At 46.6% G+C, this 26,356-nt stretch overlaps 2 protein-coding genes across 2 annotated transcripts in view; both read left to right on the plus strand.

The window, feature by feature from the left end:
- The first annotated feature begins 1,094 nt into the window (after window positions 1-1,094).
- On the plus strand, window positions 1,095-6,188 carry LOC136106757 (cytochrome P450 1A4-like). Its single transcript, XM_065847345.2, has 7 exons — window positions 1,095-1,235; window positions 2,140-3,006; window positions 3,238-3,364; window positions 3,631-3,720; window positions 3,809-3,932; window positions 4,282-4,368; window positions 5,102-6,188. The coding sequence occupies exons 2-7, from the start codon at window positions 2,161-2,163 to the stop codon at window positions 5,406-5,408; spliced, it is 1,581 nt and encodes a 526-aa protein (XP_065703417.1). The 5' UTR covers window positions 1,095-1,235; window positions 2,140-2,160; the 3' UTR covers window positions 5,409-6,188.
- Window positions 6,189-8,037: 1,849 nt separating this feature from the next.
- LOC136106993 (enhancer of mRNA-decapping protein 3) overlaps window positions 8,038-26,356 on the plus strand; it is a 361,619-nt gene continuing 343,300 nt past the window's right edge. The window contains exons 1-4 of the mRNA XM_071813765.1: window positions 8,038-8,106; window positions 10,218-10,399; window positions 11,818-12,131; window positions 18,379-18,714. Of these exons, the coding sequence (XP_071669866.1) occupies window positions 10,236-10,399; window positions 11,818-12,131; window positions 18,379-18,714 (814 nt within the window). The 5' untranslated portion in view covers window positions 8,038-8,106; window positions 10,218-10,235. The remainder of the gene's footprint in view (window positions 8,107-10,217; window positions 10,400-11,817; window positions 12,132-18,378; window positions 18,715-26,356) is intronic.

Consider the following 26,356-nt stretch of genomic DNA (forward strand, 5'->3'; position numbering starts at 1 on the left):
GGCTGGGGACAAGAATGTGGGTGGATGGGAGGAGATTTGGGGGTTCTTTGGTCCCCCTTGTCCTCCCTGAAGGGCGTGTCCTGGCCTGTCACCTCATGGGGACATGGAATGAGGGGGCTGGAGGTGCAAGCTCTGCCTGAGACCCTCCTTGGTCCCCTGAGCATCCCCCTCGACGCATCCTCCATCTTTGGCTGCACTCCCTATCCCATTCCCATGTCACTTAACCCTCTGGCCACTGTGTCCCCAAGTACAAGAGGTGACAGAGGGCACAGCCGCTTCTCACGCGAACCTGGACAATCTTTAACCGGGCAGGGGCAGCGAGGGCTGTGACCCCCAGGGCTCCCCCGCTGTCCCCTTCCGCACCGGGAGCGGACCAGGGCAGTGGGCCAGCAGAGTGGTCCCGCAGCGAGATGGGGGACACAGAGATCCGGTGACCCCCCGGCTCTCCTCCCTCTGCTTTACCGGAGAGCACCGGTGGTGGGACAGTCAAATCCCCCCGCCGGCCGGCGGGACGCGGCGGGTGTGATCGCGGTGATGAGGGTGGTCCACGCTCACTCCTGCGTGTTCGCGGAGCCCCGGGGGTGGTGAATCCCCCCTTCCGCCCGGCACCGCGCGCACCGGGGCGGTTTTCCCACGCTCCCGCTCGCCCCGCGGCTCCGGACGTCGGCGACACCGCGGGGCTGCGGCCACCGGCGGGGAGCGCGAGGCTGGATGGGGCCCGGTGCCCGCAGCGAGGGCTGGGGGTGTGTGTGGGGGGAGCGGCGGAGCCGGGGCGAGGGCCGGGGGACGAACCGGGGCGCGGGACCGGCGCCTTTAAGATCCTACCGGTAGCGTGACTGAAGTGACCGGGGCGGCGCGGGTTGCCCAAACATCCCGCCCGCTTCGCACGCGATGTCCCCCCCGGTCTGGAACCCACAAGCGGCACCGGCACCCCCTGCCCGACCCGTCGGGACCCCCCTCCCCATAGCCTCCCCACTGGGGACCTACACCCCACGCGTGGGGAGGTTGAGCGGTCCCTCTCCTGTCACCGCGGGGAGGGAGGTGGGGGTGTGCGGGGGGGGGGTCCGGATGAGTTTTTTAGGAGTTTGGACACACGTCAGCTTTGATTAGACTTTGGTCACGTGACGGGAGGTTGCCGGGCCAATCAGGGCGAGCGACGATGCATATAAAGCAGGAGCGAAGGGCCAGCGGGTACCTGTCGGGAGGATCGGGCCCTCAGCCACACTGCTCCCCAGGTGAGTAACCAACTTCCTCTTCGCCTGCGAGACACGGGTCCCTGCCCGGAGGATGAAGACATGTGGGGAGGGGGTCCCACATCCCCCCCAGGGACCCTCGAGGGATGGAAAGCTGGGGGGTTCCCTGCTGTGGGGTGTCTCCCCTCTCTGCACCCCAAATCTCCCATAGAAGCCTTCCTGGAGCTGTCAGAAGATAATTTCTGTGTAGGTTCTGGGGATAATCTTTCCCCCACAGCTCTTCTCACCCTTGGGTGGCCACATTCTGGGAGAGGGTCCCAGCCAGGTGGCACCTACTGAGGTGCAGGGGTCCCAGCAACCCCCCAAGCTTCTCAGTCCTGGGCCCTAGTGGGGTGTAGCATGCTGCCAAATGTGAGGGGAGGTGGGATTTCACACCCAGCCTCTTCCAACCCCTTGCCTTGGGGTTTTCTGAGGGATTTCTGACAGAGCTGGGTGCCCACAGGCTGCCAGCCCCATTCTGTAGCCACAGTTAGCTTTCATGGCCATCAATCTTTGGGAGGATACGTGGCAATGCCATATTTACTTTGCTGCCGAGCAGTGACCCAGCGTGAGCCACCAAATGACTCAAATAAGGAGGATTCAGTTCTGCTATAGTCAAGCACTCTGGAAAAGACTTTGCAGCATCAAAGAGAGATCCTGTAGTTAAAAGACCATGTTTCCTACACCTGGTACAGAGAGAAAAAGCCATGGGATGTGGTACTTTCACTCCTGGCTAACAAAGAGAAATGACTTTAAAGGAGTTTCCTAAAGTGCAGAAAAAAGTGCAGCTCTGGATCAGAATTTAAGCCCAGCTTTCCTGCCTATAGTCACTACTAAGAGTTTCTCACACTAGAGGTGCTCCGTGGACCTTACCTCCTTCATAATGTGTCTTTGGTTTATTACTAAGGTTTTCCATATACCAGCAACTATGAAGGCTGTGATGTCGCTGGTGGGAAGCCAAGGCATTGTCTCAGCCACTGAGGTTGTCCTCATGGCTGCCGTCTTCTGCCTGGTCTTCCTGTTCATCCAGTCCCTCTGGCAGCATGTGCCCCAGGGGCTGAAAAGCCCCCCTGGACCCAGAGGCATCCCCATCCTGGGCAATGTGCTGGAGCTGAGGAAGGACCCGCACCTGGTTTTGACCAGGCTGAGCAAGAAGTACGGGGATGTGATGGAGGTGAGGATCGGCACCCGACCCGTCCTGGTGCTGAGCGGGCTGGACACCATCAGGCAAGCGCTGGTGAAGCAAGGAGAAGACTTCATGGGGCGCCCTGACCTCTACAGCTTCCAATACATCTCAAACGGCCAAAGCCCGACCTTCAGCCCTGACTCAGGGGAGGTGTGGAAAGCCCTCAGAAAGCTGACCCAGAATGCCCTGAAGACCTTCTCCAGCACCCCCAGCCCCACCTCCTCTTCCACCTGCCTCCTGGAGGAGCACGTCTCCAAGGAGGCTGAGTATGTGATCACCAAGTTCCTGCAGCTGATGGAGGAGGAGAAGAGATTTGACCTTACCCAGTACCTGGTGATCTCTGTGGCCAACGTCATCTGTGCCATGTGCTTTGGCAAGCACTATGACCACAATGACCAAGAGCTGCTCAAGGTGGTGAACTTCAACAACGAATTTGGGGAGGTGGCTGGTTCTGGCAACCCTGCTGACTTCATCCCTGTACTCCGGTATCTTCCCAACCGTGCCATGAAGCTCTTTAAGGACATCAACAGGCGCTTTGGCATCTTTGTGGAAAAAATTGTACAAGAGCATTACATCAGCTTTGATAAGGTAAGAGCTTGGGTGCTCTTGGATGTGGGCAGAGATGCTTACAACTGGCTGCCTGCCTGGCAATGGGGGAAGAGCAAATTCCCTTCCTCCCCTCCCTCTGCCCAGGAAAGCTCCTTGGAGCTTTCAAACCTGCAGTTAATCCCCCGTAGGAGCCAGCAATGGCTGGGGGAGGAGATGTCTTCCCAGTCTTGGATGTCCATGATGTCCCTGACCCACTGGCTCTGTCCCCAGGGGCACATTCGGGACATCACGGACTCACTGATTGAGCGCTGCCAGGAGAAGAGCGGAGGGGAGGACGCCTGCATCCCGATCTCCAATGAGAAGATCATTGCCATTGTCCATGACCTCTTTGGGGCAGGTGGGAACATTTCTGAGGGTAAATTCTCTGTTGGGAGGCTGGGTGGGGGAGCCGGGGCTGTGGGTGTGAGACCTTGGCCATGTTTAAGGGTTTGGAGCTGCTGCTGGGCTCATGGGCGCTCTCCTGAGCAGTGACCAGAGCAGATGGCTTTTCAGTGAGAGCTGTCATGGAACTGCTCCATGGCAAACATCTAGAGCGATGGGGTCTGTAAATATTTGCTTGCCTGTCATCTTCTGGTAACTAGATGTCTTTTCATGGCCATTCAGGCTTTGACACAGTGACAACTGCCTTATCTTGGAGCCTCATGTACGTTGCCTTGTACCCTGACATCCAGAAGAAGATCCAGGATGAACTAGGTGAGTCCATGGACCTGCTGCCACCGGGACCAAAACCTCTCTGGTGAGGGCTGACCCCAACCAACTCTCCCCTCTCTCCATCCCGCAGACCAGCACATCGGCCGGGAGAGGAGACCGCGGCTGTCGGACCGGGGCTCGCTGCCCTACACAGAAGCCTTTATCCTGGAGATGTTCAGGCACTCCTCCTTCCTGCCCTTCACCATCCCGCACAGGTATGGACTGGGGATGCTGACACCTTATTTAGGGGCTTTTTTTTTTTTCTGGAGTCGTTCACTGAGAGGTGCCATTTAGGCAGATCATTGCCTGGGAATCGATCCCTGCTATGTGGAAATATTCTGGTGCACAGCCTGAATTACTGGTGTTAAAAGCTCCCTGTGGCTTTTATGCTCACCAACGGTGCTATTTAGTCTCCCAAATACAAACTGGGCTATCTCCTAGCCAGCCCTAAGCGTACAAACACGGCTGAAATGAAAGACCCCTAGGACTTGCCAAACTTTGCTTTGCCATGAAGCTGCAGGTCTCCTCTTAACTTCTCTTCCCCTCCACCCATATCTCTTTCAGTACAACAAAAACAACGGTGCTGAATGGTTATTACATCCCCAAGGGTACCTGCGTGTTTATCAACCAGTGGCAAGTGAATCACGATGAGTGAGTACACCAAATCCCCTGTGCTTATCCAGGCTGCTGTGGCTTTGCTTAGCGTGAACATCACTTTGATCCTTTAGAGCAACATGCCAAACGCTGAATAGCTCATGAAGGCAGGAAAAGGCAGATGGGACCAAAAATCATGTAGGTTTGATGCTGGGACCTTTGTATCCCAATAGTCCATCAGAGCAGAAATATTAAGATGTTCCTTCTGCTCCTGCATATGCTGGTGAGTATGGGGAACACTCTTTCTCAAACCAGAGGGGATTCCTCAAATCCAAGCAGAACTTCTCAGCTAAGGCACCGGAAAATGCCACATGGCACCTTTCAGCAGCCAGGCTGGGGAGTTTTGCTGAGAGGATTCAAGGTGGGAAAACCCTTACATCTCCATCCTTCCTTTTTAAGAGGTGCTGGCTGATCTCTGTGCACCAATCTGCTTTTTCTCCTTTCGGCTGACACTGCAGTACCTCTTGTTATCCCATGTTGAATTAAATCCATCCCCAGTATCTGCACAGGCAAACACAATTGGAGTTTGAAATAGAGAATTCAATAGACAGAACTGATGAGGTCCGTGATGTGGTTGGTATTTTAGATCAGGGATAGAGGTTGCCCGAGTTTTTGGATGGTGAAATGAGAAAGCAATGCAATGCTCCTCTCTGCGAGGAGTTTTTTGACTGCTGTCCCCATTGCCATGGGTGAAAACAGCTCCCTCAGCTTTGCCTCCTTTCTGCTCCAGGAAGCTTTGGAAGGACCCTTCAGCCTTCAACCCTGAGCGGTTCCTCAATGCCGCGGGGACCGAAATAAACAGGACGGAGAGTGACAAAGTGTTGATTTTTGGCTTGGGGAAGAGGCGTTGCATTGGCGAGTCCATCGGCCGGTGGGAGGTGTTCCTCTTCTTGACCATCTTGCTACAGCAGCTGGAGTTCAGCCTCCGCCCCGGTGAGGAGGTGGACATCACTCCTCAGTACGGACTGACCATGAAATACAAGAAATGTGAGAGCTTCCAGATTAAGAAGCGTTTCCCCATGAAAAGCTCTCTGTAAGCTGTAGGAAGAAGCGTCGCTTTGCAGAAGAAAGCCAGCCTGTGTTGCTGCGCTGGAGGCTTGTTCGTCTCATGTAAATGCAAGCAGGGAGGGATAAACCCGGCTTTGTTAGGTTCTTCACAGCTTCCCCCCGCAACCAGCTCCATTGCCCTTGCCTGCAGAAAATCTCAGCCTGCGGACTGCAGCCCTGCGGTGGGGAGGAGGATGGTTGGGGCTGGGAGCAGTGCAGGGGATGCTGGAGGGCTTTGGGGGCGATGCGGAGCCCAGACCCAATCCCCCTACACCCAGCCCCAGCTAAACTCCCTGAATATAAGTTCATGAAATGAATGCTCAGCATTTCAACCAACCCTTAGTGACAACCTGCTAGAGAAAAAATAAACCTCTATAGCCATAAGTAGTGCTGTTCACAAATTGAGATATTATTAATGAACTCCTAACAAGAAGCCTCCTGGAAAATATCAAAGGAGAATAAGGGACAAGAAGCAGCAAGAGGGACAGCAGCACACTTCTGGCTTTCAGACTGTATTTGCTGCTTTCTCTTTTTTACTAGTATTTCTTTTTAGCAAGTCTATATTCAGACTAACAGAAGGAGCAAAGGTTTGAGAAGTGCAGGAGATGCACTGCCTTATGTCGCACTCTGCCTTAGCCAGCACCAAAGTCAATTTTCACAGCAAACAGAGCAGCGATTCCTGCTTGGTTGTGCTTCTGTAAAATGCACCTGTATGCTGAGATATAAACTGCACAGTATTTCTAACCCAATAAATACTTAAGTGAAAGTTTCTTGAGTTTCTTGCTGGTTTTATTCCACTGGGAAGATATTTTTGAAGGAAAAACAAACAAAACCAACAACAACAAACCCCAAAACCAGACACTTTTTTTTTTTTTTTTTTTTAATCCTTAAAAGTCTGATTTGATTATGTTTGATTTGGATTTCTCCTATAGGGACATGAGCTGGTGGTTCTGTTTCTGTTGGGGCTGTGACACCAGTGGTATTACAGGGAGATTTTAGTCTTCAGGGGTGCTGGCTTTGTATATAGAGAAGCTAAAAGCTCAGCTGGGATTTATGGAGAGTCAAAGCCAAGCTCTGGTTCAGTTCAGGATCTCACTAAAAATCAGGACTAGCCGTTCTATCCCCCCCAAAAATGAATTAATAGCTCAAAACCAGTATTTTACAACTCTCAGGGAGTCAATCCACAGGGAGATGCTTTGTTTCCCCAGCTCAGAGCACAATTCTTTCTGAGACTTTGCCTAACTTCCCTTTAAAGAAAGTAATAAACATGAAATTGCCACGCAAATAATAAAAGTGTTTATTGAAAATTGGGGTCTGTCTGCCTGAAGCGACATCCCTGCGGGGATCAGCCCTCTGGGGTTTCTAGCTCAGGGGGGTAGGAAACTGTTCCTTTTTCACGTTTTCACAGGGCACAAATATTTACCCAAGCCCTCAAATGGGGGTATAATGTTAGGAATCTGGGCAAAATTTCGTCTCCTGCTGAAAAGTGTGGTGCTCCCCAAATCCCTGCTCCGGCATGCTCTGTGGTGTGAACTACCCTTGCTCCATACACGGATAAAAACAAAATAAGCACAGAAAGGTTAATATTTGACTCTATCCATCACTGGGACATAAAGGACAGACGAATAACTCAGCATGTTTTTTAATGCTCATCCATAAATGGCCACCCATTGTATAATACCACGGGGTTATTTCTAATTGTGTGCCTGTGCTGTGGAAAGGCTGGAAGAGCCTCCCACCGTGACCTCGCTCACCTTTGCAGTATTGTTACTGGCCACTATTGTAATGATTTGGTTTTTAATTGGCGTCCCCAGCAGAGCCAGCCGGGAAGGTCAGCGGCCACACGGATCCACCACCCCACCCACTCCTTCCTCCCGGTAACGAGCAAAACAGCTTCTGGCTTTGGAGAGGGGAGAAGCAGATTTTAACAGAGCTGAGGAGAGAGCGGGAGATGAGAGTGTCTGTGTCGCTGCCGGTGAGTTGATGGGGAGGTGACAAGGGTGTGATGGAGATAACAGACGTGTAACAGAGGTGACGGAGGTGCGATGGAAGAGTGACAGAGGTGATGGAGGTGTGAAGGAGGTGGCAGGGGTGTGACAGAGGTGATGGAAGTGTGATGGAGGTGATGGAGCTCACAGAGATATGACAGAGGTGATGGAGGTGTGATGGAGAAGTGATGGAGGTCACAGAGATGTGACAGAGGTGATGGAGGAGTGACAGAGGCGATGGAGGAGTGACAGAGGCGATGGAGCGGTGACAGAGGCGATGGAGGTGTAATGGAGGTGTGATAGAGAAGTGCCGGAGGTCACAGCGATGTGACAGGTGATGGAGCACAGGTGGCCGTGGTGACGGGAGTGATGGAGCCATGACAAGGACGCACGGCAGCAGCACTACAGCTGTGCCGGAGGTGATGCGGCGGATGTATGACAGGACGTGTGCCAGCAGTACCGGCCCCGCCGCCGGTGACACCGGCGGTACCGGACCCTGGTACCCGCTCACGCTGCCCCAGTACCTCCAGCCGCGGTACTGCGCATGCGCTAAGCGGCAACTCCTCCGCTCCTCTCTATGGTCGCCTGCCGCTGGCTGGAGCGCCGCTCCCAGGCGGGCCGCGGGGCAGGAAGTGACGGAGCGCTGAGCGTCGCTGAGGCGGAGGGGCCGCGGTGAGGCGGGAGCGAGCGGCGGGTGCAGGTGAGACGGGGCGACCCCTCCCTCCCGTCCCCTCGCCTCGGGGGGACCGGCGGGAGCGGGCCGAGGCGAGCCGAGGCTCTGAGAGGGTGGTTGGGCCTCGCCCGGCCCTCCCGTGAGGCGCGGCTGTGGCGTCAGGCCCTCCCCGGCCTACCCGGGGCCGTCGTGACGAGACGGGGGAGCAGCTGGGAAGGAGAGGGCCTGGGGAGGCTGGGCTGGGCGCCTGCCTCCCCGGGCTCCGAGCCTCGGCAGGCCGCCTCCTGAGGGGGTCCACGCGGGCAGGGGGGCCCGTGTTTCCTTGTGGCGGTATTTGTTTCTCTATAGGGGCCTCGTGTTTGCATATGGGGCTATATATTCTTCTACGGGGATCAGGCTGGAGGCAGCCCACTCTGCTGCAGCCGTCCCGGGAGCCTGTGTCCCATGCCAGCTTGTCTCTCATTTGTAGAGCGGGGGGGCTCAGTGGCTGCTTTCCTCATAAATCAGAGTTGTATGACAAAAACTCGGAGTGTAAGGCAGAGAATTAGGCTTGAGGTTTGACTTTCCAGGTGTATGTAAACAAATGTGCTCAGGTTTGTCACGTGCGATGAAGTAAATAATTCACTCTGTGTGTAGGTCATTGCCTCTTCCAAAGGGGCATAAAGTAGTAGGATGAGATCCTTTGAGATGTTTTTTCCATGTTTTGGTTTGCACACAAACATAGATTTCATGTTTTTTTTTTCTTGGTAAAAGGGAACTGTTATTTTTGAAAATGATCCTTTTAAGATGGTGACATATACTGAACTTTTTTTCCTTGTTTTCAAAGAGATACAAAAAGCATGAAAGGAAATGATATTTTAGTTTTACTGCAGCTACTTGGGGGCATGTTATCTGTGTTTGGAAAGTGCTTTTTATCAGCTATCATCTTGGAATCCAAACATTGTTGTATTGGATTAATATAAATACACAGAAACAGGAAAGAGAGGAGGCTGTTCCTGAAGAATTAACAGCTTAGTGACCAAATTTAGCAGTTTCTTCCCTTTGAAGCATCCCCAGTTTTCAGTCCCCTGAAAGTTGGGGGAAGTGAGTTTTTTCTGGCAGCATGTTATTTCCATTTTTTTATTCCTTGCATCTTTTTCCAGGAAGCTCAGCACAGGAAAGGCTTGAAGAGAATTAAAATTACTCTCACAGAAATGTGGTTTATATGTTGATGTTAATCTTCCTGGGTTATCTCCTGTGGTTTCTGTCCTTGCATTCCTCACAGTAAATATCAAACCTTCTCCCTTTTACTGTTGATTACAGCGTGAAAAGCAAACATGTACGCTGGTAATTTTCATTTATGAGCTTGTCGGCTCTTTTGCGCTACCGTGATGTTAGTGAGCCTGGCATCTTCCTCTGTTCTTTGTCTGGAGGAAGAAATCTCAGATCAAAAGATGTGCTTAGCTGCTTCAAAGTGTGCTGATACGAGTTCAGTCAAGTGTCAAAACTGAGGGAATTACGTGGGACTGAGCAACTAACTGAAGTGTGTTTTCCGCCGTGAATTTGATGCTGGAGAGAACAACTTTATTTTTTCATTTATCTAATTGTGGCAATAATACTAATGCTCCTGGAGAACATGAAGGCTTTTGTCTTGGACTCCAGTGTTGATTTTTTTCCCCTCCTCTGTATCTGTGCCTTTATGGGTGTTGTTTTTTATTTGTATGGCAAAGCTCAGTCTTCTCACTGCTGATTATTCACAAGCAGCTTTTCCATTTGTGTGCCAAAATTTTAAAAAAAGAAGTGAAGGTAAATTCGCCGTTTGGAATAACAGGGAAAATGTCCACAGGCAGAACTAAATACTAAATGTTGCTGTTGGAAGCTGTTATTCTTGAATTCAGTTAGAAAATTCTTCTTAATGATGCAAACAGTGGTCTGTGTTACAAACAATCGTACAGACGAAGCCCTGTCCAAGGATTTACACGCTCGCTGTGATCCCGGGTGCCTGTGTGGATGTTATTTCCACCTGACACCAAAGAGAGAAGCTGACAAAGCTGGAGCCTGGGTGGGCGCCAGGGTTGTGGGCCGGGGGATGCTGTTGATACTGATTCAGGTTGTCACTTGCTGCATCTTGTCACAGCCAGGCCTGTGTCTCTTCACAGCAATTGTGGGCTGGAAATATGGCTACAGACTGGCTGGGGAGCATCGTGTCAATTAATTGTGGAGAAAGCTTGGGAGTCTACCAAGGCCGAGTGTCTGCTGTGGATCAGGTCAGCCAGACCATCTCCCTGACGCGGCCCTTCCACAATGGGGTCAAGTGCCTTGTGCCAGAAGTCACCTTCAGGTTAGTGACTATCTTGTTTGTCCTCCTGCCTTTTTCCAAGCAAGGTCTGTTTCGTGCTTTGGATGTTTTGGGCTTGTTTTACTCCAGAAATGGGCTCTTTGCCTTCAATCTCTGAACTGTTACTGAGCATCCTTGGATAAGTGCTGTTTCTGGGAGTTTGTGCACAGGAGGTTATTTTTTGGCTCTGTGATCCTCTTGTTGGAAGTGGTGTAGCTCATACTTGGAGGTTATTTGTAGGTGAGGCTGTTTGTGTGTGTGTGTATATATATATGTATATAAATATAAATCTATATATAGATTCTGTTGTTCAGTTTTCAAGTAGTTGAGAGGGCTGGCATATTCTCTTAAAGGTTTACCTTCAGCCTGTGTACTATATGTAATTAAAGTGTGACAGAAGAGAAAGCAAGAATGCTAGATCAATTAAAATTCTTGCCTCAATGTAGTTAAATTAAGTGCAGTTATTAAATCCAACTCCATCCCCTCTGTCTCCTGCCATGTTCTTTCTCTGTGTAGACAGGAGGGAGTTTAGAACCAAAAAGCTGAATCAATGCAGCAATATCGTAGCTCCCATGAATCGTTGCCCACCAGCTCTTGGTAACACTGTGCTTAAAAAGAATAAGAGTCACTCATTGCTGGACATTTTCCCGTTACCTGACATATTACAGTAGTTAAGATTCTGAGTCACTGATTTTTAAATAAGATGGATTCATTGAAATCAATACTCATAATTTTTTTTTCTTGGAATCTGAAGAGAGTGAGTGGAAAAAGACAATGACCATATTGTTCCAGGAGATTTGTGGAAGTCTGCAGCAAGCTCTTGATACTTTTATGTCCCAGCTGGAAAAATGCTTACTAAATTTATAGTAGAATGCCGTAACTTCTGATTTATGTCTTGCAATCAGTGCAAGTGGAGGGCTGTGTAACCACTTCTTTGTTTCCTTTTGGCTCATGCTCAGTGCTATATTGGTTTTCTTTATCCTTTTTCTGAGGAAAAAGGAAGTGCCATCCTTGACTGAGCATAGAAATGGATTAAAAGTAATAGTTGCCTCCAGGCTGAGATTAATTATATTATCTAGAAACTGTTAAATTAATGCAGATTTCTGCAAAGGTCTGTGCCCATTGATTCAGTTTTCTGCTTGACTGATTCCTGTTTCATCTAGGAACAGAACCTTTCTAACACAATCCAGGTGCAGGATAGAAATACTTGAGTTGTTATTTTGAAGATTCAGTTGAATATTTTGATGTCTGTGAAAATATCCTCTGTGTTTCAGTATTAAGATTTCTTTTTTTTCTTGTTTCTGTGGATAATGGTGTCAGAAAAAATGCACGGTACAATGTTTTTCTTTAGGGATTGTGCTTTGCGAAGATACCGCAAATGCTGAATTCCTAAACGTCTGGTTTTCTTTTCCTGTTTTTAGGGCAGGTGACATTACTGAGCTGAAAATTCTGGAGATCCCAGGGCCAGGGGAGAGCAGACAATGTAGCGAGCTGCAGCAGACAGAAATGGGCATCCCCGGTGTTGGGTGCCAAGTGGGTCCCAGTCAGAATGGCACTGGAAAAGTGCTAAAGAAGCCGATCTCCAGCAGCACCCCACAGAATATCCCAAGAAGAACAGACATGAAGAATCAGGATATTATCATCTCTCCGCAGCAGCAGTGCTCCAAGAGCTACATGGATCGACACGTGGAAACACTGACTCAATCCAAAGGCTTCCGCCGTCGACACAATTCTTGTGAGTATATGTATTATCCTGCAAACTTTCCTATTTACGTACCTGGTTAAGCACTGCCACATCTACCCTTCTGTAGCAAGGACATTTCAAATGGTGTGGGAAACTTTTTTTAATTTACTTTTGTGCTTGTATTGCCACCTGAGGGTCTGGAGAAGAGGAAGATAAATCGTGAGGAGAGAGACTTCACATGCAGTGCCTCAAGTATTGTAAGAATAGATCTTCCAAATGTCAGGCACTTATCTTTAAATCTGTAATGGTTAGATGATGAGGCAGTCTCATCCGTAATGTTGAGCATGCAAAGAGCAACATACTGGTGTTTTCTTTACTGCAGCGTTTCTGGGAGAAGTGTGCTTGACACCTATTTATGTAAAAAGCAAATAGTTCTTCAAGAGTTTTTTGTTAAAGTGAATATTCACATTTAATTAGAGAAGTGGAGATATTCTTGGTCCCACCCTGTGTATTACTCTGCTTCACCAGCGTCAAATGTTCAAAAACGTAGAACTGAATAATTTCCTCATTCCTACTATCTTTCCTATTTGAAAACTGCCCAATTGCCAGCTTCCGTTTTTCCTCTAAATGGAACTGGAAACAAATTGCAATATCATAAAGTTTTTCTATTTAAAGCCATAGTATTTGTATGTACTTTTAGGATGATGTTATGTTATTTGCTGTGTTGTTAAAAATACAAACTAGTGGGCTCTAATGAGGATGATGTAAAGATGCAATCAGCGCATCTCATAGTCAAACATCCATTATTTTTGTTTCTGTCCAAAAAATCTTCAGCCAGCTCTCACACTGTGCCAAAATTGGGTATGTTTTTGGTTTTTTTTCTCAAATCCCCCTGGGCTATACTCCTTTCCAGATCTTCATCATGCATCAGTATACATCCAGCATATTTCCATGACTTAATCATTGAAGCATCAGTATCTGTCCAGCATATTTCCATTACTTCATTTTTTTTCCTCCTTACTTTTGTGTTTAGAAAAGAAACAAAGCCAAGGTGGGCAAGGACTGTTAAACGGGGAGATTCAAAGCTGTATTTTTGTGGAGAAGTTCCTGGACCACTCAAGTCTTCCCTCCCACCAACAGCTGTGTTATTTTCTGAAAGGGTTGTAACTCTTTCCGTATTCACTTTTTTTGTTGTTGTTTTAAATGATTGCCAAACAGGGCTGATGGGAGGAGGAAGGCCAGAACAATGTGGAGGGGGAGGCGTGCACTGCTTCATGACTGTCTTCAAACCTGTTTGGTTTTGAGTTTTGCTTCTACCCAGGCCTAGACACTGTAGTACTTGCTGTAGGGAGAGAGTTGTGGTTTCTTCAGGTTGTTTTATTATTTTTTTTATTATTATTGTTCTCTGACTTTTCCTAAATTTAATTAAATTGTTTGAATATGTTAATTTGGTTGGTTTTAGGAAAACTTGGAAGCTTCAACATTAGCTACCTAAATGTCCAAAGTAACTTCTGCTTTGCTTTATTCTGGCTGGCTGGAACGTGTAGGAGGATTATCTCGCTTTAACACTGTTTTACCAACATCTAGTAGAGCTGGGGTGAGCAGTGAGGGCTTCAAACTGCTTCAGCCCACAAATTGCTTGTGTTGGTTTTACATAAGTACAACAGCAGGTCACATTTTATTTTACAAACTTTGAAGCAATTTGAGAATAGTGCTAGATGTAGATTATTGCTAGCTTAGATTCGTTTTAGGATAAATGAAGTAGAAAAGTGAACTCTTACACCCTAAAATGTGTGTGTTTGGAGAGGAGGTGAAATGATGTGTGAATCTCACGGGGGGCGACAGAAGAGGTCCTGGCTCTATAGAGATGGTGGGTAGAAGCATCTGGAGAAGAAAAAGCTGAGATGTCATCTGGAACGTAAGTCACATTGGGTTTAGTACAGCTGCAAGTTGACCTCCTGATGCCCTTTAGCGTGTTAAGCCAGGGACGAAGTTCCCACTATGGAGTTCTTGTGTGATGGGAATCAATAAACAACAAATATCAACACAGGTTTCACAATGGCTTCTGGGCTGTGCTGGCACCGGGCTCGTTCATGCCAGGGCTGGCGGCAAAAGCTCCCAGAGGGATCTTGCAGGAAGGCGACCAGCTCTCTAGAGACTTTACATTTGCTTGTGTGCTGTACATGAAAGTTGTTTTTTTATTATTTTTCCTGAGAAACAAAAAAAGCCTGGGAAGTATTGTTTATCTTTTGAGGGAGGTGCTTTTGTGTGCAACTTCAGGCTGCCAACTTGGCATGGAGCCATGTGCTGTTCTCCTTAGTAAACTTCACTTGTGCACACACAGGGCAGAGACACTGGAAGTTGTGCTTCAAAAGGAGCTGGGCTAGAAGGTCTGGATTTCTGTAGCTGCATGGATCAGGCTGTGGAAGCAAGTACAGCTGTGAAAAGCAGCTTTCAGGCAACGATGTGTCCCAGGAGTGCCCTGGAAGGCAGTGGACATGTCTCCTGTTACCCTGATCTCACTTTGTTGTGCTTGAATTCTCCCTCCTCTTGCCCTCTTTTTAGGCTTTTCCCCTTTTTATTCTGAATGGCATCAGCTACCCATCATCTTCCCTGTTCAGATGGTGATACTTGAGGAGGAGCCCTGCACAACTTTGCTCAAAGCTTGTTGGAGGCCTCTGCCATCTTTCATGCAACTCCTGTTCTGAGGTTGTTACACAGTCAGTGGAAACACAGCCGGTTGTGTGGGTCAGCAATATTTGAGTTGGCACCCATCAGCATGGATTAGAGAGCTGCCCACCACCATGCTGGCACGACTCGTTTTGATGAGGTTCGGGCTTGGCCCACATTCATTGTGTCTACAGGGGAGCTTGGGCGGCTTTCCAGCCATTGTTCTCACAACTTTTCTAGTGCAGCTTTTGGTTCGGTCAGCATTTGCACACTGCTCACATCAGCTGCTTCTCTCCCCTTAATCCAGTGCCCGTTGATGCATCTATCCCCACAGTTTGCTTTTCAGGTCAGCTGAGTGGAGTTGTTTGCAGAAGAAACTGGGACCAAGTGTAAAAACTCTTGTTGGGTAACAGGAACAAGTAGAGTTGCCGTGAAACTTGACGTTGAGGCAAGAAGCAGGTTTGCTTTGCCACTCTGTTCAGCGTAGGCTCCAGCTTGCTCACCTGAACTCTCAGGGTCCCTTGGCTATTTCTTTGATCTGGAGTTTGTGAATGTTTAGAGAATTTGACCTGTTGCGTTGGGCTGGGTTTGCATCTCTTGTGCAGCTGATAACAGCGTTGGGTGCGATTCCCCTGTCAGCAGTGGCAATTGCCAGCTTCATGCTAAGTTGTGTGCAACTTCGGAGTGATTTATATGCCGAATCTGGGTTGTGCATTAGTAAAAAGCTTTTCCTTTCTCTCAAAACTGCACATGTAAATGGTCACAGCTTGTATACTGGAATTCTCCTTGCAGAAAGACTTACCATTCTCTCTCCTAAATTGTGATTTATCACCAGCAATTCTTGAATTCTGCTACCTGTCCTTCAGGGGCTTCTTGGCAAAAGGTGTGTTACAGTAGTCTGTGCTCACCCAGTTGTTTATAAAATGATGTCTCCAGCAGCTTAAAAATCACTGTGTCTGAAAATAAACTACTTGCTGTAGTTGTTAGAAATTTCAAATTATTATAAATAGAGACTCTATAAATAGAGAGTATTGTCAAAGTGTGGTGAGGCTGACCGCTGTGTGACTAGTTTCCGTTGCTCCAGGATGCACAGAGTAAATATTTCATGCTGGCTGTTGTACTGATGCCGCTGTTTCAAAGAGGTAAGTGGCTTTATGCTGCGGTCAGTGGATTTTCACGATGCAATAAGGTTAGAGTAAATCCAGTAGGCTGGATAGCTGTGTTGCTGCGAGACACGCTATTAGCTGTCTGACTTTGTAGATATTCTTTACACTATTTTATTAAACATAGCAGCACTGTAGCTATAATGCTATAATTGTGTTGGAGGAGAAAGGGAAAAGCCAACATCTTTCATTAGACCGGGTGATAAAGCTGAGGAGAGTTGATATTTTCAGTCTCTGCAGTGCTTGTTGGGCAAAACTGTTTTGAAATTGGTATAACTACATCACTCAAGCTTAGGTTTGAAACAAAAAACCCACCAGAACAGCAAACTGCTCACATTAGGAAAACTGTTGTTGTGGGGGGCTTTGCTTGATGATTCCACAAAGCTGTGAAGATTCGGGGTCTTATTCCCTGCTTTTCAAGGTGGGAAATACTGGACTCTGGCTTCTTGTGTGCTATTTTGCTATTGCTGGACTTGTGAATTATGGTGTAATGGGAGACTGGAGGTGCGGTGGCTTTGCCAGGGAGTGTTTTAGGATATTCAGGTCTGTTTTGTTTGCTCAAGTACTTAAGACAGGGCTCCAGAGAAGGAGCTGCTGACTATTTCAAAGAGCTGGGAATGTTTTCAGGTTAGTCACTTGAACAGTTCTCTAGAAAAAACAGGTGACACACTGTCTAAATAAAATATAGGAAAAATAAATGGGGGGAAATCCTTGCTGAGACAATGCGTTCCTAATTGAGAATAAAACCAAGTACATATCCTTAGCAAACCATCTTTCAGCATGGCATAAATTAGACTTGTTTAAGAGCATGATGTTCATCTAACACCAAGTTTGACAAAGTTTACCAAGTCCTTTGTCAGCATCTGAGAACGCCAGGTGAGCCAGCCTTTATCTTCCAGGAAAGAGCTCTCTGCTCTGGTCTGCTTTTATAGTGTTTTCTGTAAAAACTTGAGGTAATCATAAGGTTCTTGTAGAGCTAACAGCTGTGATTTTAGGTTGTGTCATCGAGCTACAGAATAACTTTGCTGCAGAGAGATGAGTTCTGTTTATTAATTTGGTCAAAATTGGCACACTGATCTTCAATCTTGGAGACATGGGAAGTCACACCTCAGGTTTGTTAGGGAGGTTGTGGCTGTTTGACCCTAGTTTACAAATAAGCTGTTCGAGGCAGGGAGGAGAAGGGATTTGCCAAGACCAAGCTGGATTTGCCTGCACTTCTGAAGGTGACAAGTAACTTTACAGAAGGCCATGAGGGTTTTGCCTATTGCAAATCTTTTTGGGATGTTTTCTAAGTATTCTTGACATTCTTCCTGTCTTCTCTCACTGATATACAATAATGGGTAAAGACAAAAAAATACTGCTTTTTCATTTATGGAGGGGGAATATAAAGGGCACACATCGTGGTGGTAATTTGGTGGTGATTTGTTTCTGTGTTACCAGCTGGGTTTTGTCAAACTCATTTGTATAAATCACCCACACAGGTGATTATCTGTGAGAAATATTTTAGTAGAGCGGATAGTTTTGATGTGATAACTCTTACTCCATCTGTTGGACACTGTAGGCGATACCTGTGATTGCTGAAATATTTTCTAGTAAGTGCAAATTTAACAATGGGTAGAACAAACAGATTAATGTTGTCTGGACCTGAGTTTTTATGGGTGACCTGAATAATAATGGAAGAAATAAGGAAGTAGAGGGTTATGGTGACCTTGTAATTGCATATGGGTTTGTATCACTCCTTGATCTCTAGCCTTAAGCTGGGACTGAAGAGACTTTTCATCACTCTCCAGAGAAACTGGGCTTTCATGATTACTTGTGATTGGAAAGAAGTGTGTTTAAACATGCAAAATGACAAATTAGTAGAGCAATAAGAATAAGGAAAACGACTTCATATTGGTAGAGAAATGTGTACGTATGGATAGCAAGTGTGAGGAAAAAGAAATGCTTTATATTCAGGCTTTTAAGTTCTCCCTTAAAGCTTATTAAGAGGTACCCAGCCTGTTATGGAAGAAACCACCTACATTAGCTGCTGAAATTTAGGGAAATTCCATAGAAGGTCTTGGGCCACATGCCTGTGTGAACATGAGCTCAGTATAGGAGGAAAACTGTCTTACATCGTGGCTCACTTATTAGCTTATCACTAATGAAACAATATCTTGAATTAAATAAAACATGGAGAAACACTTAATTGCTACTGTGATCAAGTTTGTTTTTCTAACCTTGTTAGTGGAAAGTCCCTGAAAGTCTCTCTCCCGATGCTCCTGTTCTATTTTCCGTTAGCTTATCATAGCATGAGTAATGCCAAAGATGAGGTCTGCAGCTTCTTTGGGAAGCGAGCATCCCTTGAGTCAGCAGACTGCAAGCAAAAACTTCCCTCTCTTACAAAATTTGCTGAGAAAGTGTATGAGCAAACGTGGCTTTTTCCATTTACGACACACTTTCAACTTACTTTTATCTTTGTTTAGGGTCATCTAGTAGCCGTCATCCAAACCAAGTGACTCCAAAGAAGAGTGGCCTGAAAAATGGGCAAATGAAGAGCAAAGATGACGAGTGCTTTGGAGATGACATTGATGAAATCCCAGACACAGATTTTGATTTTGAAGGGAACCTGGCCCTTTTTGACAAGGCAGCTGTGTTTGAAGAGATTGAAACTTATGAGAGGAGGAGCAGCACTCGTTCCCGGGGGACACCAAATGAGAAACCAGCTCGTTATCGGCACGACGAGAACATCTTGGAATCGGAGCCCATAGTCTACAGAAGGATTGTCGTACCCCAGAACGCTAACAAAGAATTCTGCACGGGTATGCCACATTCCTTACTGATAAGGATGCAAACTCTGCCGCTTTTTTGGCACACATGTGGTGGATTTTTTTTTTCCCCTATGGGGTGTCTACCAGCTTAATGTGGTACAAGCAAGGGCTTTCGTTTATGTAAGACTGGATCTATGTCTTGTATCTACATACAACCTTTATTTGCGATAGTTCCGAGATAAAAAAAAAACACATTCAGATAGGGCAAGACGGTAAGTTTTTGTGCAGTAGGGAACCAAACTGGTGTTTGGGTAACAAGAATGGAAACTGAATAGGAACCATTTGAATCCTTGCTTTGATTTCAGTAGCATGACAAACCTGCGTGGACTTGGCTGCTGGCTCTTGAGAGAAAGGGATGGTCTCAGGATTCCAGTATATGGTAGCATGTCGTAATTGGTGCTTTTTTGGGAAAAGGCAGGAGATACTGTGTGTTTCTTATATGGTTTTGGTCAAGTGCCAGGTAATGGTGGTTTCACCAGGAGCCAGTTCTGTGTGCCAATAGATTTTACTATAAGGAATCATTTTCTTTCTATACGTATGCGCACTATGAAGTGTGGCAGGTGTACTTTATGCTATACTTGGGTGCAAATTTCCTGGAACTTTAGCCTCGTGGTTTGGTTTGCATGGTTTCTAGCACTTGCAAAATATAGGAAAATGGGCATGCCAGGCACATTTCCACATCAGAATGAAAACAAACTTCAGATCTTTTTGTAGAGAGACCCTAAAGTGCTAAAATCCCAGTGGACTGGGCACCGAACAGAAGTGTGGTCAGGTCCTGGATCTGTCATTCTTTCTCTGCCCAGAAACTCCATCTGAGGCGTGAAACACTTCAGAGAAGGAAGCTGATTCTTTTGCAATGATTTGCTACTTTTCAATTTTAAAAAAGGTCATTTTTTAAATGATTCTGCTATACAACAATGTCTTGGTTTTCCATTTGTGTCATCCATTCTCCTGTTGATCTGTTCTGCTCTCGAATGGGAGAAAAACGTACTGCATCTTATCAGAACTTGGCCAGCTCAGTATTGTGTTTCCAAGAGTACTTCAAAAAAAGTAAAAGAACAGAGTAAACACGCAGTGAGACTTTTCCCTGAGTGCTTTGTCTTTCACACTTTTAAGACTTCCTGAAGCAGAAGTGATTGTTTAATATTAAGACCTTTTGATGAGTTTTTTTTTTTCTTCTGCTTAATTTAACCTATTACTTTTTAAATCTTTGAGCCTTCAATATCTCTACAGTGTCCTGTGGCAAGAAGCTCCACCGATTGCGTGTGTGAATAAGCACTTCATTTTCTTATGTGATTTACTTTGTTTTTTTAAATTTGCTGTTAATACTTTGTGAATTCATCTTCCAGCTGGTTTGTTTGAGGGGAGACAGGGCCTCTATGTGTGTCTAGTCTGAAACAAAAGCTGTTAGCTGCCAATTTAAGAAGGATGGCTGATATGGTATTCTAGCAGTACAGTTCTGGGAGGAAAACTCTTGACATGCAATAAGCAACAAGCACCAGTAAGTAAGTGCAGGGAATGCAAATGAAATCATGTTTTGCTAAACTCCATCATCCTTTGCTACAGGAACTCTTGGCTCCCCGTTTGCAGCATGCTGAAGGGAGCAGCCCAGTGAAAGGACTGCTGTTTTCTTGTTTTGCTCTTGGCAAGCCTGCACAGGGAGGGTGGCAAGCGACTCCCCTCTGTAGTTGCAGGGTCTCTCTGGCCTCATTAGTTACTGTTGGGTGATTAGTCCCCTGTACAGAATTCTGGATTTGTTTGGAAGAAAAGCTGCCGTGTCACACAACGGGCAGAGGACTGACAATAACAGTTCCCCGTCGCCTGTGCTGAGCAGGGCAAATTCACAGTCCTGTGAATGATGATAAAGATGTCCCAGTGCTGCCTCTCTCTAGATGTTTTTCCCACAGAAAGTGACTTCTTTTGTGTCGGCTGAGGAAGTTTATTTTTGCTTAGGAAATGCTACTGGCTATCTAGCAAAAGCTCTTGTAAACAGTTGTAACTCGCCTGCTGTTTCTGGCATTCAGTCTAGGACTTTTCATAGCGAGTCGGCCCTTGGAGGGACAGAAAGATATTCAGTGTGCTCAAAGTAATGATGAACTGTCACTTGAAAAAAGAATCCCGATTTCTTTTGTTTAGCATCTGGAAGGACGACGCTAAGCTGTAGGCAGCCTGCCTCGGGTAGTGGCTCAAAGAGCAGCAGCTACTGAAATTAAATGAGAGTGCCAATAGCCCCAAAAGCTGTGATTTTGGATATATCTGTGGCAGGAGTTGTCTTTCTCCTGAATTCTCCCTACAGAGTTGTCTCTGGACTCCCAAGGGGATCTCTACTTGCAAAAAGCACTTCCTAGTTGTAGTAGAAATAAAGTACTTCATTTTTTTTTTTCCCCTAGGTTGATCTTGAAGATGATTGTCTTGAAAGAGCTCTGGCTGACAGAATAATTATTCTGTCTGCCATAATAGCACAAACAAAGTGATGCTGGTGATTGACAGTGAGCTAAAATGTAGCTCTTGTCACTGTGGGAGGGGAAGAAGTCTGTGAATCTTTGCATGCTCTTTTATGTGATGTTTCCACGGAGCTAGGAAATAACCAGGATTGTACAGCAGTAAAAAACAGCAAACTGCTGGTGCTGATTTTCCAGAAGACTAACCTGCAGGGCTGCTAGTCTGTGTTATTACTGACTAAAATAGGTCGATCTGTGTAGGATGTAGGCAAAGCTTGATAAACATTTCAGTCCACCAGGATGCTTTTCTGAGAGCTAATTTCATGGAACCAGTCCGTCATGTAGGTGTAGTAGCGTGTGTTTTAGAAGTCAGCAGGGAATGAAGGTAGGGATCTGTTCCAAACAAAACCCAAAACTTGAAGCTAATAGAGTTTACCAGGTCTTTGATCATGACTGAGCTGAGACCATCCCTGAGGCTCCATGTATGAATCTCTCCCAAATATTTAGTTAGTCTTTACTCTTTTGGGCTGGCTGCTATTCATCTGTCTCTCTACTGTTATTTGATGCTTGAAAGGGCAAGTGCAACCTTAACCCAAATCTGCTTCTCTGGAAAGGCCTGTTCTTTTCCTGAGGTGTAAGCTGTCTTTCTCTGCTTGCAGAGCTGTCCAGCTAGAAAATGGGATGTTGGCACGGGTCTCTCTCCATTTCTTCTGTTGGCTGTCATCATTGCAACGATCTGTGTTTGAATGGCATGGTGGTTTGGGATCAGATCTTGCAGTAGTAGCTGCAAAGCCAATGTTGTGCAGTTATGTTGAGCTCAGAGGAGTTTGCAGTAGGATGGAATATCTCAGTTTGTCATCAGTGACTCTGTAATATAATCACAAGCACACTAGGCTCTCCAACTTGTTGGTTTTTTTCAGTTCAACTCTCCTTTCCTCTTCACTTTGTTTCTGCCAAGAAAGTGTCTTTATGAGGACACCAAGATGAGTGAAGAGGAGAACTGTATGCCACGTAGGTAGGGGGGGATGTACTTCTTTCCCCGAGGGACTGGTAAGACCTTGCTCAAAGCAGGTTCTCTTCTCATTAATACTGTTAGTGTAGAAAATATGCTGTTTCCATCCCAGTGTCTCTTCTGGAAAATAAGTGGGATTTTTCACACTCAGCTGGTGTAGAAATTTGAAGTAGCCATTTGTGAAGTGAAAGCAGGACTGTGCTCCAGAAAAATGGGACTAAGTGTCGATATTTCTCTGTGTTCGCCCTAGCCAGACTTCAAGCCTGTCCTTCAAGAAACCTTTTTTCCCCCCACAGTAAGGAGATAACAAAAGAAAATTTGCACTTAGAAGTAAATCAATGTAGCAAGCAGAGCTTGGGTGCCATGGTCGGACTACAAAACTAAGACTGAGTCTGTTCTGTGAGGATGATGTTGACATTATGGCTCCTTTTTTGGTGTGCCATGTCCTTGACTGACTTCTCTGCTCTCTAGCTTTTAGCTCTTCAGTCTATGGATGGCTGCCTTACAGCGATTGTGTATATTGAATGTGTGAAGTGTTTCTGGGATCTCTGAGTTGAGTGCAAATTAAGTTCACTGTATCCAACCGCAGCAGAAAACAAAGTGGTCATGGGGCAAAGTCTCTTTGTCCCTTGGACAGTTTTTTGCTCAACCAGAGTGAATTGTGCACTAATGCTGGGAGGGGCTGACATGCCAACATCAGCCAGATCTCCCGCAGAATTTGTCTTAATTAAAAATAACAATGATTAAAGAAAAAGGCAAATCGAGCCCTTAAGGTTGTGGAGAAAATAATTGACGTTTGTGGGACAAGTAATTGTGTTACACCCACTTAATGTAGCTGAATCTTAGACCACGAGCTGTGTGGCTCTGCAACCTGTAGTGAAAGGAGAAAGTGAATGGCTTTATGTACAGCTATCAGGAGATCCTAAGTCTAGTTCCACCTCATCCATTCCTGCAGCTTGCCTGTGTTTATTTTAGCAGCTAGAGAGGAATAGTACATTGTAAAAAAAAAAACCCCAAAAACCTAAAATAGTAAAGATGGGGCTTACACACTTGATCTAGTCTAAGAGCAGCCCACTCTTTTTTTTCCCCTGCAACTGAAAGCACAGGAGGCATTCACGCTTCTGATAGCAATATTGCTCTGGGGAAAAAACTCTTTATTTTGTTAACTTCTGCAGAGTTAGCTCAGTCCTTCAGCAGGCAAAGAGCGTTTTAATCCACCCAGTATACGTGTAACATTGCACAGTGAAGCTCAAAGAGATAACTTGGTCGCAGTCACAGTGCCCAGGACAGAGTGTGCCTCATAAACAGAGAATACTTCGTGTCTAATCAGGCTTCAGCAATACTCTGCGTGTCACGAAACTGTTTAGTCTGTATCTGCCTTTTTCTTTTCCAGGCAGCTGTAAAATACATTTATTTAATATTAAAAGGCCTGAGCTAATTTATTTTATTACCTTCATTACCAAACAATAAAGATGCACTGTCCAACCCAAACATAATTAAAGTTGGCAGGAGTTCAGGTTTGTTGCAGTAGTGTTATTGTTTGTGGGTTTACACTTTCTGCCAGAGTTTATTTAACTCCCTCGGCCTGGTTTTGATAAGCCAGTCTGACTGGTTGGACCTTGCGTGAGTGCGAAGAAGGGAAGTTCACTTGGCATTTAAGCCTGCTCTTGAGAGGGAGCAATTAGGACAGAGTGTAGCACTGGCATGCAAAATGCAAGTTCATCTCATGCCTCCCAGTAACCCGCTTCGCATTAACCCACTGGGCACTGGGTTGCATCTAGGTGATGATAAATGTGGGCTTGCAAAAGCTCTTGGTCTGGGGGACATGGTTGTAAATGGTTGCAGAGAAGCCACTGGTGATGGTTGTGCAAAATTGGACAGGTATGAATATAGACTGGGGAGTTTGTCCAAAACTTAAGCTGGGAATTTGTGGCCGTGCAGTTTGGAAGGAGCAAACCCACAGTTTGGGAGCCCCCCGGTTCAGGTTAGTGGAAGCTGCGTCCTGTCAAGATGTTTAGAGAGGTCCTGACCTCAGGTCACTCATTCCACATCCTCCCTCAAGCTTGAAAAAGCAAGACCTGATGAAGTTACAAAAATATGAATGGGCAAGGGGCAGAGCTGAGCCTTGCGTGACTCCGGAGGCTGAGAGGGTGTGTGAATTCAGGGCAGGTGCGTGACTAGTGGGGTGGGTTTAGGATTATTAGTGACTTATGATTCCAAACGTTCATCGGCTGCTATCAGGAGGCAGAAAGGACTTTGATAATGTGCATGTTTGCATGTGTGCTGCATGTAATGAAAGACTATTAGCGGCGAGAGCTTAATTGGCAGTCAGCATGCAAGGTCAAGTGTGTGAACATGCTTGGGCCCTCTGTATCAGCAAAGCACTAGCCGGTGAATTCAGAAATAAAGGCTAGAAGGATTCAGCAGGATCTGCTCTCCACAACATTTTACTGTTACTGTGCACGAATATCTCCAGTTTGACTCTGAAAACCTCAAGATGTGCAAAACCTGCCGTTTCCGCCGTAACTCGACTTAGCGGTTTGTGAGCGGGGCACCCTGGGGAAATACGGCAGCACAAATAATTCCTCATAATCAAAATACACGCTGCTTTGCTCATTTGAATGTGGCACTTGCTCGTTGCAACTGGTTCTTGCTCTGGTTTTTGCCTGCAGAAGAGCCTGAGCCTGTGAGGTTTCCTCTCCAAGCGGATACGTACGCTGCAGCTGTTCCCCTTTGAGCTGGTATCGCTGCAGAGCGTTTTCGCTGGGCCGTGTCACGTTCCCACGCCTCTTTCCCATTAGCGCGGGCGATCCCAGTCCTGCCGTGCTGCTGGGCACTGGGCTGCCCTCAGCACCCTGCTGGCCGCCGTCACCCCGAGCTCAGCAACAGAGCAGCTGATTGGAGTGCGAAGGTGTCACCTCCCTGCCCTGCAGAGCAGGAACTAAGTGTATTTCCCAGTAAATTCCCAGAGCCTTGCACAGCCGGACTCTGCTGGGATTGCTGGTTTAGCCGGGAGCGGTGCTTGTGAACGATGGGGGAGGATGTTTCAAGAGAAGAAGGGGCTTGGATATCAGAATTATTTTGGAAAAAAGCTGGGATGAAGAGGCTGATTTCTGTGGCTGAAGATATTCAGGGATATGCGGCTGGCTGCTGCAGCAGTTTTCTCCCCTGTCACTGATGTTCTTCTTCCATATACCAGGAGAAATTCTTTTCAGTTTTCTTGTCCTCCACAATTCAACACACTGTCAAAAAATTGCTGGAGCTCGCTTCAGACTGAGCTGCATTTTGGTGGCAAGAAGTCCCCTGTATTTATTTGTAGGAGAGTTTACGTGTGTTACTGCAGGGTTTATTTCTGTGAAGTCAGGCCTGCTTGGAGAACGAACATATAAAGAGTTGGCCAGAATGGTTTATTCAGCTTTGTGCTTCTCTTACCTGCTGATTCCAGGCAGCTTTGCTATAGAAGCGGGCAGGAAGGCTCGTATTGCTGCCTCCTTCAGGCACTGATCTCAGCGCTTAACAAAACCTCTCTTGTTTGTTTTCCCTTGATCCACATGCTGGAGCATTTCCTGGCTCGCAGACCAGGCTGTCAAAAATGTCTGGGAAGTATTTTCTTGCTGACTTTATTCTTTCAGCCGCAACATTCCGCTGCTGTTTCAGTGTATCGTGGTGCAGCTTTTGTGCCTGCAGCCAGCCCTTCAGCTTGGGTCGTGGGGACACCTACCCTGTAAATGTGGGATGTCTTGTTTTGCTGTGATATGTGGATTGGGGGCTGGAAGGTTTGGACACGTGTCCGATGTCAGGAAGCATAATGCACCCAGGCTTGTTTTTGTGAGAATATCTGGTTCACAACTTCTCTTCCGACTTTCACAGAAATTAAGAACACTCATATAGGTGTGGGTTCAAGTACAGGTGGCTTGGAGACCGTTAAGAAAGATCTTAATATTAATTCTGTAAGTCAAAAAGGTCTTCTCAGTCCACGTGTTGCTAAAATTGCCAGCTGCCTGCTGAATTTTTGTGGAAATGTCCATTATTTCAAGCCCAGCAGTTGTGTTTAGCTGTCACTGCTTCACTCAGAGTGATCTGGCTGGATCCATTTGAGGGGCTCGGAAGGAACCTGAATTACTGGGTTAAAAGCAGACCCTGGGTAACAGCTAACCAGCCTTTTCACCGTCATTGTTTC

The sequence above is a fragment of the Patagioenas fasciata genome, chromosome 12 (genome assembly GCF_037038585.1).
Source record: "Patagioenas fasciata isolate bPatFas1 chromosome 12, bPatFas1.hap1, whole genome shotgun sequence".
Taxonomy (NCBI): Eukaryota; Metazoa; Chordata; class Aves; order Columbiformes; family Columbidae; genus Patagioenas; species Patagioenas fasciata.